Below are 21443 nucleotides of genomic sequence, written 5' to 3' on the forward strand. Positions count from 1 at the left end.
AATAGTATTGCTGTAGCTGTAATGGTCTAAAGGCACAAGCAGGACAAGGTTTACAGGCCTGTATAGTCAGAAAAAAAAAAGAGAAACTCATGTTCAGATCTAAGAAGGAGTGAACTTGCAAAGTACAAGTAGGGAGCGCATCATTTGAATTTGATTAGATATGTTAAGTCAGGTAGACAAAAAAGCCGGTTGGCATCTGTAAAATAGAAGGGAATATTAAAAGGCAAGTGGTGACACTGACTATTCTGTAAAGGGATAGATAGGCAAGCCTATGGCAGATGAAAAGATTAATAAAGAGAGTAAAATTATAATGCACTGCAAAAACTACTCCTTCCTTTGAATTCACCTTTTTTACTGTCTGCTATAATTAAAGTTTTAGTCCCCTGGTTGCCTCAGATAATCAGAGGGCTGGTGGAATATTTTTCCAGCTATACGAATTCGTCCAAGAAGCAATGTAAGTTTTACCCACAAATCTTGCTTCATGCAGAAAGTACGCAGACATAGAGCCTGCTCCTAAAAATGTGCACCAATCGCTTCCTTGCTCTGTGAGCAAATGTATGTTGGAGGGAGGCTGCTGTGACCCTGCCTCTCTCTTCTCCTCCCCTTTGCACTCACAAAGGTTGATTTGTTATTGGCACACAATCTTTGAGGTCAGGGCAGCAGAGGCTGTAAGTGGGCCTGGGCTTTAAATGAGGGAGTTAATCATATATCAAAACTTTTTTTGTTTGTTTGTTTTCCAGGTTTACTAATCTAAAGAACAGATGAAATCTGGTCTTTTATTGTCAGATTCATTTTTCTTTATTTTACTAACACAAGGGGGAAAAAATTACAACCTCATTCCTGCTGGCTCTGCAAACCTCTACAAGTGAAAAAGGAAACTGGATCTTATTCTAGTTTATATTATTGATGGAGAGGCCTTTTCCATCTAGCCCTCAGATCATTCTCTTCTTTGTGTTCATCTCTGGAACTACGGGGGGGACAATCAAGGCTCCAACAACAACATTTGCCCAGAAACATTTTACTACTGTATTTTACTGATGCCAGAGTGAAAACAGGTTTGTTACCCTTTAAATCCTCAAATGTGTTTGCAGAGTAGGAAGTACTTGAAAACCTGCAAACTCTATTTATATGCAGCCATCAAGTAACATGGACTTGGCTGATATTTTCAATCTGTAACACAACTGTAAAAGAAAACTATGATAGGTTGTCACGTTTTGATCATAAAAACATGTTGAGGAATAAAAAAGTCCTCTGGAGGACATCTTTAGTTCATGCTTACTATATACATATGTGGATGAGGCATTAAATACAGTATCTCAAACCTACAGATGAAACAAATCTTGGAAGCACAACAAATAATGGGTCATGTAATCAAGTTTAGTGAGATGCAGCTTTCACACCATGTGGCCCACAGAGGCCAGATGCTGTTCTGCATTGGAAAATGTGAAATAATTGAGCTGGGATAAGGCAAACAATCGAGGAAATGTCTAAAACCCAAACTGTCTTTGAATTCTGACAAGAAAACTGAAAGAACCCACCACTAGATCACAACACAATGCCTGCTAGCATTAGGAAAGGAGAATTACAGTACCCAGGAACAGGGGCTAAAACATGCAGATGTGATGATATTTCTGTTATACGATCCTTAGAATAACAGGATTCCTCTGTTACTACTTGAGGGAGCTGAGACCTTCATGCCCATTAGCAAGTATCTCTAGCATTAAAAAGATTGCATTCAAATCTATGACAATGCTTTGCTGATGAAGAACTAGAGATCAGGGCAATAAGAAAGCACAGGGTTAGGAACACAATTTTCTGTTAAAGAAACTGAGGTAAAAAAGTCCTCCAATGAGAACCTAGGGCCTCAAATTCGTGGATGAATAGTTGAAAGGATGGGTTAGCCCTGGTGACCCTGATGACCTCAATTGCTGAAGTAAAACACTGGAAGAGAGGCAGTCCCTAAAGGATACCAAATGGTATATATGAGTAATTGGATATCATCATTGTGTTTTCTTAGCATTGCACCTTTACATTTCTTTACATTTGTGCAGAGACACGTGCCACCCCATCAGGTGGGGCTGAAGCAATTAGTTATAGCGAAGTATGTGCTGGGATCCTTGATGGAGACATTTATTCACAGTCAAGGCCCTCTACTAGAAACATCCATTATTATATAATAGCTCCCTTGCCTTCAAAAGGACAACCTTTGTCATGATGGTTACATGCAAGCCTGTTTCTGCAGAATCAGATGGTTTGGGTTTGTTTTATCTTAATTCCAGCTTCAACTCCACTCAGACACCACCAATAAAAAAGCAACAGAAATACAGTCAGTTTTCTCTTTTTGAAGGGAAAACATAGGACACATGTTCCAAACCATATTTAGATCTTAAAGCTCAGAAATAATACCTTGAATTGTAGCCAGAAATGATCTTAGTCTTGAGGCTGAAAGTCTTTAGTCTTGAGAGTCGATAAATCAGTCATGACAAGCCTGAACTGGCTCTGGTTTATTATAAAATCAAGCTTGATTATCCACTTGAGGTAATTAGACAGAGCAGAACAAAAGGATAAAAAGTTAAACGGCAACATATGTAAGAAGAACTGGAAGAGAAATCTTGCTTTACAGAGGCTAGTGAATATCAAGAACAAATTTGTACTTGATTCTTTTCATATACTCAGTTCTGGCTAATAATATAAAGGGATCCCACAATATTTACAAGCAGTTAATTAAATCAGTTACTCTGTTTCACAGCTGCAGATTCCTCCCATTCTCTGCTATTGATGCATAGTCCTGAAATCCAGGTGCAGTGTCTGAGCTTTCTCCGCTCTCAACCGATGGCCCTTCTCTAAGTCCCTAGGAGGTTGCTGATGTATTAAAAGCACAGTGAAATAAAAAAAGGATGTTGCAACATTTATTAAATTAAAGGACAGCAGTGCTATGTTTGGGTATAACATACATTTAGTGTGAATTAAAAGATCATAAAATCTGGTCACTTTTATCATTCATTGTGCCTTGATTTAGGTGATTTTATTGTTATTTTTAAATAAATACTTAAATTATTTATGGTGCTGGCTATTTTAGCAGATAAAGTTGTAGGATATTCTGCAATGTCTCAAAAATGCTTCAACAAAGCAGCTTGAGGTGCCAAAATTGTTATCAAAAGTCGCCAGAGAAGAAGGTTTCAATGATTATTCTTGGAAAGGGCTCATTCATGTGAATCCAAGTATAGATCAAGCCCTGAAACAGAAGAGTTCCAACAGAAGGCTTAAGTACATTTGACAGATGCAGCTCAAAAGAGGGTAAAACTTCAACACTGCAGTTGGTTATAATATTCCACATGTATTTCTGGGGAAATGAACTTCTTGAAATACAACTGTATTAGAAAGAAGAAAAAGTGATGGAGAAGCATATAACTTGCCCTCTCCGTTTATTGCAGTCTGGACAAGTCTTTTCTGATACACAGCTTGTGCTACCAGGTCTTTACAAAAAAGGTGACATTAAGTACATCTGCACCTTCTCCCATGGTGCTGTCTTCTCTAAATGCTAGCAAAGCATTTTCCCTTTGTTCTTCCAAATCCTTCTCCGAAGATCACAGCAGCATAGTCAAAGAGGAAGAGAAGGTAGGAACTGTCTGCCTGTTTCTAATGTGCACAATAGTTTCCCTGTTTTTCAGTGCCTGACTCAGAATATCAGATAAAAAGAGTTAAACTGCTTTTTCACTTAGTACCATATTACTGCTGTGCCAAGATACCTACAAAAAAAGTTACATAATAAGCAGGCAGCTCCATAATCATTGTTGCTTTTCATGCCAATCAGTATTATCCCATTGTTTCCATACAGTCCCTTACTTCCCTGGTTTATCTAAGTGAATGCAAACAGATCACGTGCCAATTCTGGACAGGACTGACTCTTAAGTGTTCAAGCAATGTTTAACTTACTGGAGCTCACTATCTCTAAGCCTTTCCTGAATGGAAATAACAAATAATTGCTAAATAATGTAGGCACTGTAGTCAGAAAGAGGAGATTATTTATAAAGGAAAATCTGCTAGAGTCAAGGAAACCATTTTTTAAGAAAAGAAAAATTGGAGTGAGAAATGTGCAAAAACAGGAAGGACAGATAGAGCTGTTCTTGTTCATGAACAGACCTAATCAATTTCTGAAGCCACAGTAACAGAATATCTTTTATATTTGGGCAGAATACAATCTAAATCCCTGGTACAGCATATTAGAGCATACTGTATGTATTATGTTTAATTATCTTTCACCTCCACCTCCACTAACAGAACTTCTCCAGTGACCAGCTGCTTCCCATTACAGAGACATTACTCAAGAGTTGCTGATGTCACGCACATCATTTGTCACTACAAGAGCACGGGAAGGTGTGGAAAATCCATTGTTTATCTGACCAAAGTCAACATTAATGAAATACTCTCTTACAAGCTCCCTCACATGCCCAGGCTTATTTGAAACCCTACTTTCTTCTTCAATGCGGACCGTCAAAAGACATTTTTCCACACTGATTGTCTCTGCTCACATAGCACAGACAGATTCCTGCAGTAAACTGAATGTACATCTTCATGCAGTTTGTGAGACCCAATTCTTATGCAATAAGCAAAGGGTATTTGAAGAATATGTGCCAGAAAGGAAAGAAAGCCATGCTTATGTCCTTCATCTCCAGGTAAAACACAGAAAGCAAGCTCCTCATATTTGCTCTCTAGGGGCCAAGTTCTAAGCATTAACCTAGTCATGCAGGTGAAAAGAGGGTCTGACTGGGGAAGAACAAAAGATTTTATAGCCCTTGATTCAGGGTGGCTGCCTGGGGATTCACTCATATTCAAGTCCTCCCCTCCCAGGGAAGCTTTGATATGGGACCGCCCCAGGTGTTGCTATCTGTGCCATCCTCATCTCTATACCCTCTTGAAAACGCTCTGCACAGACTGAACTAACAGTCCTCTTGGGACTGCTGTGTCTCCCCTATTGACCATCTACAGAACCTGTAAACAGCTTTGGTTTAAGGGCTTCAGGTAGCATCATTGTCACCTTGCCACCTAGACACCAGGACTGTGCTCAGCAGGCCATCTTTGAACAGGCTGCCATCGACAAGGGTTTTTTTCGCACCTTTTGACCTGGTATTGAAACTTTGTCTCTGCTTAGTTAAAATGGCCAATACACTCTTTCTACTGATTTCTATCCATAGTAACTCAACTTTTCCATCATCAAACTGTATGTCACACTGGATTCCCCATTCAGGCAAGGAAACTGGGATCCTTGGGTGGGGAGTGACGTGTGAAGGGAAAGTGCTGCAGACAAGCTGTGCTCCAACAGAAGTAAACAATCAGTAGCAACTGGTTCCCAACAGCCTCTTGGCTTACTTTATGCAGTGGGATGCTCATAATTACTCATGGGCTTTCTTGTCTAGAACAAACACACAGAAAATAATAGGAATGGAGGCTTTCCAAAACATGATAAAAGATAATGAAAACTTCTGCAAAAATAAAATATTTCCTTATGTTACTTTACTATAAAATCAAACAAGAACATGCCAAACAGATTGTTGGTGGCATAATTACCAACAGCCAAGAATCTATAAAACAGAACAAAACAAAGCAAAAGCCCCCCCCAAAAACCCAGCCAAACTGAACCAAACAAAAAAAGCCAAAACACCCAAACCATATGGCTTGCAATGTAAATTTATTCCAGTATTTTGAGACCATTAAGAAGAGTATGCCAAATAGTAATCAGTCTATTTTTCTAAATTGTTAACTGGCTTGGACAAAAGTTTAACAGAAAGACGGATACCATATTCCCAGATACCATAGCCCTTCACTGCACATGCAACACAAGCTTTTTACTTAGCAATTCCCTTTATGTGGCCCTGTTCACCTCTGAGACCTGTTTATTTGGGACATTCAGCCCTTCATACCATCTTAAAAAGCACTATTTATCTTTAAGCACTGAGCAGATTTTAATCATTATCTTCATCCCTGGCCTCAATTAAGCTCTAATATAGAGGAGGCACTTGAATGACCTAAGAGGCACACTTACCCCTGATAGCATGACAAAGGCACTCAGAGTTTCTGCCACATCTCCTATAGCCATCAAATCTCTCTCTCCTTTTTCTGTTGTAAACTGACTGTGTTTGTTCCTAGCACTTTAACGTCCCCTGGTGTGAAATCTCCTTGAGTAACATTCACATGATAGAAAGTGTGATTAACTCTGCAGGAGCTTTTCAGGTCAATGAAAAAAACTACTTGTTACACTACTATATAATGCTTTAGAGATGTTCCCAGCGGCTCTACATATTGGGATTCCCACAGTACTTATTCTCTTTTACCCTTGCTCCTCTCCTGTGTCTTGATAATAAAAATACATAGTATCATCTGGGTTGAAGTTTGATACTAATCCTTTAGAATACATTTCATACAAATGTAATTATTTCGTCTGGTCATTCGGATAATTTAAATGGTGTACCTTTTCCTCTTGACTAAAATGCAATGTTTCTGTAGTGAAGATAAAGGAGAAAGGAACTAGAATAAATTTAGGAAAATTTTATTATTTTCTTCGGAGCCTACCTTACTACATTTCTCTTGCTTTACAGGCTGACTTGTTAACAAAACACAATGTATAAAACAGGTTGTGAAGCCATAATAGCCGAAAAGACATCTTCAGAAGATACCTTGTATCCTTGAGAGGGAAAACTGGATTTTATTAAGACTTTTGATAATCTTCTTTTACTGCCAGATCTCAAGACAGTGCAGTTTTCAGAACACGGGTAAAGATGCCATACACTACTGTGCCACAGGGCTGCTGAACTGCTCAGGGGCTGCTTGTGGTCTGCTGCTTACAAGGGCAGGGGAACCAAAGTGCATGGAGAGCCTTCATCAGCTGCCTGGTGGCACCAAAGCTTACATCTGGAGTGTGCTAAAATTTAGTCACAAATTACAGACGCTCAAGCATTTTTTTGCTAAAAAAAGAGGCTATCCTCAGCTCAGAATACAAGTGGCTCAATTTACAACTTTTGTGGATATACCCTGTAATTAATTAGCAGTAGTTAAGTATTAATTACAGGAAAGGAAGCTGTGTTTTGTTAGGCATGTTTTGGATGATTCGAGTTACATGCTCATTGGCACACTGGTTCAGTGGCTAAGCAATGAAGTGTAGAAAAAGGAAGCTTTAATAGGTAACAAGATAGTTTGGGTGGAATGAAATGAGACTGCCAGATGGCTACCAGTGGCTCCAAGCCTCCAGTAATGGAGAGGCCACAGAAGAAGAGCTATATACATGAGAGTTGGCAGAGTCTTCTGGCCAGCTGACTTCTTAAAGACCTCAGCAAGGCTTAGTGTACAGTCTTCCTTTGGGGAGGTATACATAATCAAATATACCTTGACTTCCTACTTTGACTTTTCTTCATTAATGCTACAAAAATAGTACACAACCAGAACAATGAGGGATATGTTGTTTACAATTTAGTCAGCATAAGATGACCTGCAGTCAACAATAATTAATAAAGCATTCCTGAAAAAAAGACACTGATACTTAAATGACTTTTCCATAGCCAAGGCAGACAGGTGAGGGAATTCTTAAGTCTCAGACCACCCATGATTTTTCTCAGATAATCCCTAGATCTTCTCTTCTCTGTAGGAATCAGTCACCTCTTGAGATACTAGAGTGAGTAGCAGAAGGAAAACCCATCATGCTACTCCTCCCCCTGATATGCCCATCACATGGAAAAACACTTGAGATGAACTGGAATCTGAATATAGTGATTGCCTTTTGAAGAAAGAGTCTGAACATTATGTCTTCAAACACTGGACTTGAGCTCATAAAATTTTGGGAGGGATGTTTCCCCCCGTGTCTTGGGATTTAGGATTATCTTATCAAAATTTCACAAATTTTTGTGTTATCAAAAAGTAAGTCTGTGGTTGCAGTTTCAGGATTGCAACTAATTACTGTTGCAGGCACTGCTTCCAAAAGTGAAGTTTTGCTGAGTTATGACTTGATTTAGATAGATAACCTCTAGTTTGGGGAACCTTATTCTATTTATTAATGATCAAGAGGAGAGCCCATTGGAGAGAGCAGCACTTCAGTGCTGATTTGCCTTGTACATTGCTCCCTATGAAGTATCTGATACCCAGCATTGTCAAAAGCTCAATCCTGAGCAAGGTGAACTGATTGGAACTGACAGTTCCTATGTTCCACTGAAATCAGGTCAAAAGACAAGTGTGTGGGGAAAGTAGAGACAAATGGAAAAACAGAAAGGTTGATGTAAGTGTCTAATACTTCACAACCTTCAGTATCTAAAAAATACATGCCTGAAGCCACAAAAATAGTGTTCTTTTCTTTATCTTTTGGTAAGCAAGATGTTAGGCTTCAAAGTTTCCTAGTCTCTGATTTTACTAGGATTTTGTACAAGTAGTCAAAGACAACTTTAGTAAAAACAGACTATGGGCCACTGAAAATTTTAGTATCTTGAGGCTGAGACATGTTGGCCAGACTCAAATGGAAAAGTGTGCCTTAATAATTATTCTGTAAAAAAAGTACAAGGCATCAGCTTTCAGACATACCCTTGACTTCTAGGCAGATCTGTAACTTTCATATTGGATGTCTGCCATTGTGGTCTTTTATTTTACTCTCTAAGAGCATAAATATGCATCACAGGGCATAAGCTTAAAGTCTAAACGAATTACCACTTGTGTACCACTTCATTTGTACCAGGGAACTTTCTCACATATACCAATTTTGACTCATAAATATTTAGGTCATTTAAGCCATTCTGCAGTAAAGCACCTCAAAATTCCCTCATGTTTTTCAGAGCACTGGTTAATTAGTGAAAGAGAACCAAACTGAACCAGGGAAGTAAGTAAGTTCCTCAGCAGAATATCTTCCTTTAGGAAACAGGTGACTTGATGGCATTTGCTGAAACAAAAGTGCAAGAACACTAAATTCAGGAATAGCAAAATTGCCTTTAAAAGTACAGATACAAAAGCAAAATAAAACATTCTCAGTTGGATTGGGTCACTTCTTCTAGTCCTAAACCAGAACAAAACAGCAGACTTGAATGTACTTGAACATGTGCTTGAATCAGTTGCTGAGTGCAAAAAGAGGATTTAGATCTCAAAAGGATGAACTACAAACTATCCTTTCATTCTCATCTGACTATTTTTCTCAAAGTATAGAAAAGAGCAATTTTAAGTCCTGACTAATTGAAAAGCAGTTGAACAGATTTCCTCCAACTTTTCTAGATATTTTTTTCCCTCTGGGCTGAAACCAACCATGAGAAAATTCAGCCTAAAAGGTAAATTTTTGTAAGAAATTATAACCTGCTGAAGGAGGAGGTTTAGACTGAAAATACTTTTAAGCCATAACTATTGCACATCAATCTTTAACACTTTAACTAATACATTATTAAACCACAATTTATTGCATGAATTATGTATATGTATAAATGCATATATTAGTGTATATGAAATGCAGCAGCCAAATATTATGGAAAAAGGTAAGCTTTCTGAATAACAATAAGTGTAATCAAAATATATGTAGAAACACAAGAGATATTATACAGCTATTAACAAGAACCCATTTTACAAATGAAAGGCTGTGACATTTGCCCAGATCAAAAATCCAATTTTACAGCACTGGGAGATAAGGAATTAAATAGAATGTAGATATCATCTAAACTGGTATTAAAAGGTTAGCAGTGCTTAAATTGATTAGTTACCAAAACCAGACAGCCTGCATCCCAGGCTGTGAGAAGAGTATTGGCCAGATGTTGCAGAAGCTTTAGTTGTCACTTTAACAAACTCAAGCTAGGCAAGAGCTTCACAGATTATAAACTGGGGAGCATAACTGTTACAAGGCAGGCATCCCAGCATGTTGCACAGCAGCAAAGCAAAGAACTGCTGGGGAAAAAAAGTTATCAAAAACCTTTAAAAAGACTGAGTAGTTCATACAGACTCTACAAGTGTGAGAACAAAAATGCACTGCATAGAAATCAGAAACCAGTCAACTTGTGGAATGAATGTCCAAGAGTAGCTAAGTTCTTTGAACTCTGAAAGACCAGAGGACTAAGAGACATGTTAGGATACAGATAAATATCATACACCAATTTTCAGATTATGACAGTTTATGTAAAGATATCCAGGAAAGATCGCACCCTCTTCAATTTTAATGTAAACTACCTACTGCTTTCCTGGCTGTCAACAATACTTTAAAAATAAAAACACAACAAAACAAAACCAAGAAAGGACAAATAGTTAGCACTAGCATATGGAGGGGTGTCATTTTCATCTCAGAGAAATGTAACAGATGACAGTAGCAAAAGCAATACATGGCTCCTGATAAAGCTCAGTTCATTACTAGGATTAACAGCAAAAAAATGAAAACCACCAGAAATACCTAAGGACTACCTTGATATTTGGTTGAATATGGTGATGCAAACTATCATTGAATGCAGATACAGTAAATACGTTAGAGGAAATAAATCTGTAAGTCTTTTCATGGCAAACTGAGGTTTTGTCACTATGGATTTGCCATGAAGAAAATGGGTCAAAAATTTATGAATCTGAAGGAAATATAATGAAGTGTCAAAGCACCTATTTACCTTGAAAATACAAGGGAGTTTCAAACAAAGGAAAACAAAAAGAAAGAAAAGAAGTTATTCTGCACCTGTAGAGAAATCAGGCAGCATTTCAGTAATTAATATTTATTACTTATGGCACCTTTTATACATTGCAAATGCTGAACAAATATGAACTGACTTGTACAACATCTTTTCAATATGTGATACACATAATTATGGGAATTACAGTAGGGGGCTGTCAATGAAATAAAGTCCTGGAGATCCTTTTTTGTGGGTAAAAGCATTGTACCTGAGATGAGGCTGCCATGTAGAGATTGCATAGCACATCTGAGGATTCAATTTACACTGAAACTGAAGAGACAGAATAAAGCAAGACAAAAAGCTGGGCAAACAAAATGCTTATAAATGAAAACAGCAGAAGCTGATTTTGATACATGGCTATTTTCAAGTTGGAGGTAATGGCACTCAAGTTGAGGACAACATCTTCAGGCAAAGCCTCACCAGAAAATAGAAAAAGTTATTTCCCCATCAGCACACAGAATCACTGAATTACAGATTATGTTGAGTTGGAAGGGACTCAGAAGGACCATCAAGTCCACCCTTGGCCCTGACACAGGACCACCCCCAAGACTCACACCATGTGCCTGAGAGTTTTGTCCAAATGCTTCTCGAACTCTACCAGGCTTGGTGCTGTTACCACTTCCCTGGGGAGCCTGTCCCAGTGCCCAACCACCCTCTAGGTGAAGAATCTGTTTCTAATACCCAACCTAAACCTCCCATGACACAACTTCAGGCCATTCCCTTGGATCCTGTTACTGGTCACCACAGAAAAGAGATCATTGCCTGCCCCTCCTCTTCCCTCATCAAGAAATTGTAACTGCAATGATGTTTCCCCTCAGTCTCCTCTTCTTCAGGCTGAACAGACCATGTGACCTCAGCAGCTTCTTATACAGTTTCCCCTCAAGGCCCTTCACCATCTTCATTGTCCTCCTTTGGATGCTCTCTAGTAGCTTAGTATCTTTCTTGTATCACAGTGCCAAAACTGTACACAGTATGCAAGATGAGGCCACATTAAGTGCAGAGCAGAGTGGGATTGAGTTGGAAGGGACCCACAACGATCACTGAATCCAGCTCCTGACTTCACACAGGACAAACAAGGAATTTAACCGTGCATCAAGGAATGTTGTCCAAACACTTCTTGAACAACAGGCCATGACCTGAGGAGCTTGTTCCAGTGCTTGACCACTCTCACAAAGAACTTTTTTCTAATAAAGAATCTGAATATCCCCTGATGCAGCTTTAAGTCATTCCCTGCCATCCTTTCACAGGGAGAAGAGATCAGCACTCACCCTCATAAAGAAGTACTAGATAGCAATTAGGGCCCTCCTCAGCCTCCTTCTTCTGTCTAAGCAGAACAAACCTAGCAACCACAGCTGTTCCTCGTAAGTCTTGCCCTCTAGTGCTTTCATCATCTTTGTTGCCTTTCCTTGAACACATTCTAACATTTTTTATATCCTTCTTACTGCACACAGCACTCAAGGTGAGGCTGCACCAATGTTGAATAAAGTGGGATGAACACTTCTCTTGAGTGGTTATCTGCATTGTGCCTAATGCACCCCAGGTTGGTCCTTTTGGCTGCCAGGACGCATTATTGACTCATACTGGGCTTTCCATTAACCAAACCTACCAGATTCTTTGCTGCAGGACATTCTAGCCGCTTGTCCCAGAGTCCACTCATGCATCCAAGATTACATGATCCTAGGTGCAGAATCTGGCATTTGTCATGATTAAACATCATACAGTTTAGTTGGCAATTGGCCAGCCCTCAAATCTATCCAGATCTCTATATTAGGCCCATCTACTCTGAAGAGAAACAGCAGCTTCTGCTAATTTAGTATCATCAGTAAACTTAGTGTGGACTCAGCTCCTGCATCCAGGTCATTGATAAAAACATTGAAGAAAATTGGATCCAAAGGAGTGGATGGCTTTGCTTGTTTCTTTTAATCGGGAGCATGGGGTTAAAGCCAGAGATCATGAATCAGTTCACAGCCTCCACCAGCTAAACTCTCTGCTTGAGACTGATTCATTATAAATCAGCTTTCTTGCAGCTTAGTTTACCCGCCTGTAAAACAGGTAATTCAGAGCCAGACCATCAGCTGTGAACTGGCACAGCTCCACTCAGTTCCCAGTGTCAGGAGGGGACATATTTGGCCAAAATTAAGCATCATGCATCCCTGGTGAGTGATTTACATCATGACCGGACTCACTGCATCCATGTCTACATGGACAGACACAGATGCGATGGGATGCTGCTCTGATCCAGATATTGAACAGGTCTTTTTAAGCTTGAAGTGGCAATGCAGCTTCCAGAGGGGATCTCTCCTATGCCTAGCATGTGCCTTGTGTCTGCAGAGCACCCACCCATATATAAATAAGTTCTTTCTACATCACAGGAGCAAAGAAGTTTTATTAATCCCAAATAATCAGGCCTCTACTGTTGACAATGAAATCTGCTGTGTCCAGGCTTGTCTGTGAAATATTGCTAGTTTCAAAATACTACTTTTACTGGTGTTAGAATAAGTGATCCCTTCCAATACTCTCCCAAATTATGCTTGGGAAGTGAAATGACAAAGTAAAACAAAAACAGTCTCTTGAAATTCAATTTATGGAGCCAGTCAGAAAGTAAATAAGCACACACCTGACAGGAAAGCTTCACTTCTCTAATATCAACTGAGCATATGAATTGAACTTCATGTTCTTCTGCCCAACTAAGAGAATTTCAAAATCTCCAGTCAGGATTTCTCAGCCCATGGTATTTCTTGGTAAGAACCTCAAGACATTCTGCTTGTACAGAGAAACAAAAGCAAAACATTTCTCTTACATGACCTGTCTCCTGGTCTTGATCCAGTATAAGAATTAATGGTTTAGCTGTTCAATTTCCCCCAAGAGTTTTAGTTTTACCAGGAGGTCAAAATATAATATGGATTATACACCTGCTACAAGAAGAAACTAATACACAGTATGCAATATTAATCATAGGGGATGTTTTCAGAACATAAAACTATAATATCCTCAGAAAACATCCCACATATTTTTTAAAAGGACACAAAGCACTCATGGATGGTGAAAGAGATCTCTAAAAAAGGAAAAACTTACCTGTCACAAGCTGTTGTCCTGCTAGTCCTACTGGAACCATTCCCAGATTATTCATAGCTGTAGCCCAAGCTGTCGGATCAGTGACTGACATGTTAAGCTGTGTGGTATCTATAGCTATGCTTCCCAAACCATCAGCTGCTGCAAGAAAATAAACAAGAGAATTCAATGTACCACAAATTTTAACCAAAACTTTCAATGAAAATGAGGTATCGTCTCTGCTGATTTTGAGTTTGTTTTGTTTCTTAATTATGATCCACCTTTAGAACGTTGATAATAGTGCCTGGTATTGTATAGCAAAGCAAAGAGACATTGGAAACATTCAACAGATGTAAAATGAAATAAGAAAGATTCAGGCTGGTTATATGGAAAACATTTTCACCATGAGGACAGTCAAGCAGTGGAACAGGCTGTGCAGTCACCATCTCTGGCAGCTTTCAAGACTCAACTTGATAAAGCCCTGAGCAGCTGGTCTGCCCCTACAGCTGGCTCTGCTTTAAACAGGAGGTTGGACTGGAGACCTTCTGGGGTCCTTCTCAATCTGAATGGATTGCCCTGCAATACTTTCATATAATTTAATGATTGTGGTAGTTTCGGCCTTAGTTTTAGCTAGGCCTAGGTAAGGCTTTAATTTTAGGGAAAGATTTAAGAATACATTATCCCCTAAATAAAAAGAAATCAAATCTAATCCATACACTATGGGAAATACCAAGTTTTGTTCTAAAAAAAAAAGAGAATTATTGTGAATACGGTCAAAATAGACTAAACTCAGCTATGGATTTTCCTTGGATCGGGAAGGAAGAGTGAGTCGGATAGCTAAAGGATGGTAAGCTTCTGATAGTGAAACAGCAAACACAAGATGTGATCATACATTTGCTTCTCCCCTCCCCTCCCCAGTCACAGCTGAAATCAGCTCTTTGCATCTATTTTCTTATGGTCTTTGAAGACTTGAGATATTTACCAGCAGCCATTGTTTTTCCCCAGTTCCTTTTGCTCCTGTTAGACTTCTTCAGAAAGGAATAATGAACTACTGTATTAGCAGCATCTTGAGATGGGATATCACTAAGCACAGGGCCAACACACAGCTCATTAGGCTCTGAAACAGAAAAGTCAGAAATCAACTATCAGTGCTACAGTCAGAACACAACAACAGACCACTTTGGGAATCCACTCAAAGCTCCTGCCCACTCCCTCTGGATCATCAGCCCCAGCCTCTTTGCATGCATTTAGTGGCCCCTGCAGAGGCGTTTCAGCAAAGGCTCATCCTTGCCTGCTGAAAAAATAGCACCATGTATGAACCTGTCAGACCACTGAAAAGCCCTTCACAAATTAGGTCTTATCAGTAGCTACACAGCCTCCTCAGCATGAAGGCATCTGCTGAAAGAACATATTAAGGGATGAATATGATGATTTTTTTTAAAACTGTTAACAATTAACTGATGTTGCAAGTTTCAAGGAAATAGTTGCCTGTTCTGAGATGAAAAGGGAAAAAAAATACTATGCAATGACTTACAGAATGGAACCTGTAGTAGTGTGGAAAAGAAAACCTAACAAAGCTCAGTACCATGCCTGATCTTTATCTAAGGCCGGATCTTTGTCTCAGAAAGGTTCGTTAGCTCAAAGCAAAAGTGGAGTATCTGTTTCTAGCTAAACCACATTGCACTCATGAGGTATCTGTCAGACCATGAATTTTACATAAGGGCAACTTCTTGCTGTTGCTATTGTCATTTGTGAAGCTGACCATGTCAGCGCATCACTAGTTTAACAGGAGGTGAAATGAGTGGCTGGTAAGAGGGGTGACCAAAGCATGTGAGTTCCCAGCACTCATGGCAGAGGGAGAAAATGCTGGGCTGAGGATAACCATATACACATCCCACATCATTCTTTGTGCATTAGTTACATGGGACTATGGGCGAAGGAGGGCTGCACTACTTTTTTGGCAGTCCAGTAGCTAAGGGGTCTGATGCAGGGTGTTTTGTACCAGGACCCAACAACTGACCAGAAGCTTAGAAGTGTTCAGGGAGATCATTAATGCTGTGCGGGTGTATCTTGGTGACTTTTTCAGCTCTAAAATGGTTGTGCTGACTTTTAAAAAGTACATGAAAGACCTTAATTAAGAGGTTTCCAACATGCAAACCCTACGGATTCATCTTTAGAAAAGACACAATTAACATAATTACACTATATTTTAGCTTAGTACCTCCCACATTCCTTCATGTGATGTGCATAAAGTATGAGCTAGAAAGTTTTATATTACAGTTTCATGACACTGTACAGATCACTTCACAGAACCATGGCCACATCAATGGTTGCAAAAGCAAAGAAAGAGTAGGAATCAGGCAATGCTGTACATTTTTTAGTATGTTGTAATTTACAAATAACCAGTATACCAGTCTAAAAAGCATTTTGTTCAAATCTACAGTCCATCTATTTAAAAGTCAATATTTATCAACTCTTAATATTTGAATTTGCAATTGCAATTCTTATTTGATCTCCACTATTCATTATACATACCATAAAATATTTTTATCATAAAATTAGCCTTTAAATAACATCTATAAGCCCCAAATAAACATTGGATGAAAGTCCTCTGCAGGGAACGTGACTAACATAAGGTAAGACACCCAAGATTTATGTCCAGTTTTTAAAAACTGGGTGTTTCCTGTTCAGCCCCTTAACTTGTACTCAGCTCCTTTCAGTGAGGCTATAAACTTCTGAACACAAATGTCTGTTTCAAGGTTAGGGCTGGCTGAATTATTCCTTATCAATAAGTTATTTCTCCCTGTTGATCTTTGTGAATCATTTCCAGATCAATCCCAATTTACTAACACATGCTGAATAGCTCAGATGAGAGTGGTTCACTTCTTCCTCTGAGCAGCAGCCTTGTTGCCTTGCTGAAGAAAGGTGCATTTAAAAGCCAACAGTGATGAAATACCCTCTTCAAGCCTCACTGTGGGCTTCTCTCCATAATGCATCACCATAACTAATGGGGAGGAAGGAGGTACTGCCCCATGGTTTTGGGGCAAAGGTGTTTCAGATGGGCATGGATTACTGGGATAAGAGGTAGAAAATGGGAATTGTACTCTCTCTGCCACCCTCCTTCCCCCATTTTATTGCTTTGTGAAGTGTGCAGCAGGTGACATAAACAGATCTGCTGCCAAATGCTACAAACTCTTCCACCAAACTCACACTGCAGTAGCACCAGCTCTGCCAGAAATTCAAAGCTGGTGCGTAAAGGATCAGACACTGGGCAAGACAGTACACCTCACCTATTGGGAATTAATAGGTGACTTTTTAGTATTTGCCTTCTGACAGGTTGTCCACATATTTCAAATTTTGGTATACATTCATGAATTAGCCTCAAGTATTTGTTAAAGTCCTTGCAGAGCAACAAGAACACAACACCATGAGTACGAAAGAAAGCAAAATTGGCAAAACTCATGTTGCACTATTTAACACCAGATCTGCCCAATATGCCATGGAAGTCTTTGCTTGAAACACATTCATAGTCCATGCTGGCTCTGGGCAGCTTTGCTTTCTCTCTGACCATCAAGTCTACTGTTTTCTCAGCAAGACCTGGATGAAGTGCTTGCTGAACCAGGGGAAAACTCACAAAAGAGCATGTGAGAACCCTAAAGGGAAACTAGTTCTATCTAACCAAGAACTGCTGCAGGCTATTTTGTCAGTGGAAAAGAGCTGAATAACAAGCATAAACGAACCTCTGAACACTGCATAATTTGCAGTAAGCTGTAGGCAAAACTAATGCTCCATCCTGAAGGACACAGACTGTAGAAACTAGCCCTTTTAAAAAGAAAAACACTCAATGTGAACATTCCTTCTAGTGACAACTCTGTGGTTACATTAACACAGAGCAACATAATACGGCCAAAATAATCTTACAGGCATTTCACACTCGATTTAGACTCAAATATTAGCTTTTGTTTAAGAACTTTTAAAAATTTGGATTGAGAAGTTTTCATTAATTCTTAAAGTAAAATCAGCTTTTGGGCAAATTTCAGCATTTCTTTGTATAGCTCAGACACTGCACTATTATACCCTTCATGACACTGGAAATGAAACAAGCCAGGAGAAAACAAACCCACTGACTAAGTCATATAAAAAGCAAAGTGCTAAGTTCAATGAGAAATACATCTACTAGCAAAGATTCTTGCTTTCTAAATAATAAATGGAATCACTATGCCACTAGTTAAACAGGCAAGAAAATGCAAGCTTATGCAGGGATCTTGTGTAACCTGAGCAGACATTAATCAACACTGTTTCACTGACACTGCACCTTTAGAAAGCATTCCTGATCTACAATTCATTAATACTTCCTCGGGCATTAATGACCTGAAGATATATGTAAAAGAAATCTGTGTTTATGAACACTTGTGCATGGGAGTAGTTCTACTTCAGGGGAGTAACTTCAGAAGCAAATAAAGCCATAATCTTGATTTATTTTCACATTTAGGAGAAAATGTGTAACATATTTTGGTCCCTGCTACTCCTTGCTATTCCTTGAAGTTTGGGAGAAGCAGGGACATAAATACAAACTTCTATATTTGAGAACTTCTGATTAATGAAATGTTAATGCCAAACATTTTGTAAAGTGATTTCATTTTACACTTTTTTGGAAGTCCCTCTTTTTGCAGACACAGTGCAAGTACCGGTCTTTGGATGGTGGATTGCAAGAGACATTAAGACAGGTGGATTGTAAGAGACATTAAGACTTCCCTCAGACAGGTTGTCAGGAAGACAAAGCACCCTCAAGTCCATATCAATGAGCACTTCTCAGTCATAGCAGTCAGAGCAGATTGTATTTAGTGTGCATATTTTATACCAGGCAATTAAATGCAGTTATCCAAATGAACACGGAAGTCGGTTATATATTGTCCATCAATTATCACAGGCAATGAATGCCATGAGACAAAGAAATTAACACAACATAAAACTAATTCAATAACACAGCAGATTGCAAAGTTAAAATCCTACCCTTTAGATATCCATAACACCACAGACAATGAATTACAATAGGGAGTGAAGCTGATTAAATACATCACTGTAATGAGGCTCTGTGGAGTGCCCAATCAGCGGCCAGCCCTGGGATGCAAGGAGAAGGTTCTCTGCCCATTTCTGACACCAGTCTGCTGGGTGACCTTCACTCATTTCACCTCTTTGTCTAATTTTTGTGACCACTAAATTCTCCAAATAGGGATTGATGGCAACAACCTTTCGAAACGTGGAACTACAAATCGCAAAGACATTAAATGCCATTGGTTCTGGTTCTTGAGACAACACAGATGAGGAAGCAGCAATGTGGCATCTTGTGAACTGTTACATCTAGGTGAGTTTTCCAGTTCTTAAAAGAATGGCAATTTCAAAGTGTTTCTAACTGCTCTCTGTGATTCACAGGATAATGGTCATTGGGTTGGTCACACTCCACCTGACCTGCCATTTATTAGGCTAGCTCCAGCTATTTGTTAAGCATTTTGTACTGGTTCTTCCCAGTGTTTTTGTTTGTCTAGCTGAACGTAGGAATCCCAGTAAAGAAGGGGGAAACAGAAAAAAAGCTAGACGAGGATATGCTTTAAGTCACTATGCATTGCTTCCTGATCATCTTACAATAAAGAAGATCGATCGAAGTAGCAATAAAGAAGATGAGACTTTTGTGCCACAGCCATCCTCCCTGGGGTACACAAAAAAAGATCATCTTCGATGTGATTCTGAAGATGGCTGTTATTAACAATAGTGCATGTGCAGTGTTACAAGAGGAGGCATTGTCTCGTATTTTTGCAAGGCTAGCGGTATGTTAACACCTAGAAAACCTCATCAAAATTCTGAAATTCAAAAGGAATTGAAGAAATTTCTTGCAACAATTTGCAAGAAGACACTTACTAATGAAATTAAAAATACATGAAGTATCAGAGCATTTTTGAAAAAAAGCCTTATTTTCTGGGATGGGACACTAACTTAGGCATCTACTGTATGCTTCACTTCCTCACAGCTCTACTGGAAAGGCCAGTTGCTTTCCAGCATCTCCAGAGTCACCCCGTTCACAATGATTTGCCTGTCATGTCTCCCTCTTACAGGAGCCTTTCAAAGGCAAAGACCGATTCTGCAGGAATTGGCACTTTCCTTAAGAAAACAGCTTCATTAGGCACAACCTAGTGAAGATAAGCTCCCTTGGAGCCTAAATGGGAGCTCTGGCTATGTGTTGACTTACATAATATTTTTTGATTTTTTGTTTTATGAATGATTTATAACACCTTGGTTCATTCTATATTATGCCACTAAAAATTACATTGTCATCTTATAAAATATGTGCTGCTGCGTTAAGAGCTTTCACTTTTCAGTTTGTACACTAAATATGTAGGGTTTTGTGTAGTTGCAAAGGATCCTTTTCACCACTTTTCACTGAGAAACAGTTAATGAGTAAATCATGGCCATACTGATAGGACTAAGACAGCTTAGAGAAAAATCACAATATAATTAAGTTTAATATTCCGCAAAGCCAATTTGTACAAAACATATTTTCTGGAAGAACTGCTCGAGATGCTGCATTACTTAAATCCTCTGTCACAGCACTCCTTGAAGGTAACACATGGCACATGCAAAGGCCAGACTTCCCTTGGAAAGCAGAAAAATGAAAGATTTCAATAGAGAAAGAAAAATAAAACAAAGGTCTCCAAGATAAACAGGTGTTCTCTTGCGATGCTCCTTGAAAGGTCACTTGGTAATATTTCATGGTAAATCCTGAACTTCACTGGCATCTCAGAGCAAAGTCTTAACAGGTTACAAATGCACTTTTGTGTGTATTTTAGCAGCTGTAGTCTGAATATGCTGATGTCTATAAATAACAGAATCTGGAGGCACTTTAAGCAAAGCACTATAGAAGTTCAGCTTACTTACTGAAAAAGCATATGCAGTTCCAAAATCATCTGGAACAGAAAAAAAAAACACCAACCCACGTTGCTGGCTAGCAATGCAGCACAGCCTTGATAAAAAGAGGTCTGATTATTCCTTGAACACAAAACACTGTTGTGAATTGATGATTGCATCTCCATTTTTTACCCTGCCAAGATGGCTTGCAATCGTGACTCACTTGCTTCCCATTTAAAAGAGCAGTGACTTACTGACTAAAATAGGACAATTCTTTCTTTAAATGCCTGCATTTTAATTTAATTTATATTTAACAACAACAAGTTATTCTGAAATCTTTAATTACTTACACCAGTATTTTAATATGAAGCCTTGCATCACACTGTTTTAACAAAGGCCAGCGACCACTTTAGAAACATGACATCCCACACCACTGTATTTCACACAAAACACAAAACACCTGAAGCAGGTTTTGAGCAAATACACTTCAGCAACTTCATCAAAAGGCTGAACACTGAAATGAGAGGTGCTGGAATGCCTCCTTGATGGCATGAAGTATCTAGTCCAGTCATTATATATGAGCTATACATGCTATTTCCTATCTTTCTGGGTTTGAGAGAATGAACACATCATACTTATCAAATACCTTCTCTCACTCTGCCACCCGATGTCCTTTCTTCATGTTTACTAGACCTACATCAAGCAGCTGAGATACAAAAGGTTGTTTGGTTGGGTTTTTTAAAATCAAAAACAGACAAGGGGGGAGGGAAGAAGGGGGGCTGGGTGGGGAAAGAAAGGTAAGATAAAAAAAGGCCAAAGCAAGCTGGACACACT

General features: G+C 39.1%; 1 protein-coding gene across 9 annotated transcripts in view; it reads right to left on the minus strand.

Moving 5' to 3' along the window:
• Positions 1-21443, minus strand: part of ENOX1 (ecto-NOX disulfide-thiol exchanger 1) — a 362626-nt gene that overhangs the window by 119173 nt on the left and 222010 nt on the right. For all 9 annotated transcript variants that reach the window (XM_071550707.1, XM_071550726.1, XM_071550658.1 and 6 more), the window contains 2 exons: positions 14692-14826; positions 13734-13871 (listed from right to left, as the gene is read on the minus strand). In XM_071550707.1, the coding sequence (XP_071406808.1) occupies positions 13734-13871; positions 14692-14701 (148 nt within the window). In that variant the 5' untranslated portion in view covers positions 14702-14826. The remainder of the gene's footprint in view (positions 1-13733; positions 13872-14691; positions 14827-21443) is intronic.

Source organism: Pithys albifrons, chromosome 1 (genome assembly GCF_047495875.1).
Source record: "Pithys albifrons albifrons isolate INPA30051 chromosome 1, PitAlb_v1, whole genome shotgun sequence".
Taxonomy (NCBI): domain Eukaryota; kingdom Metazoa; phylum Chordata; class Aves; order Passeriformes; family Thamnophilidae; genus Pithys; species Pithys albifrons.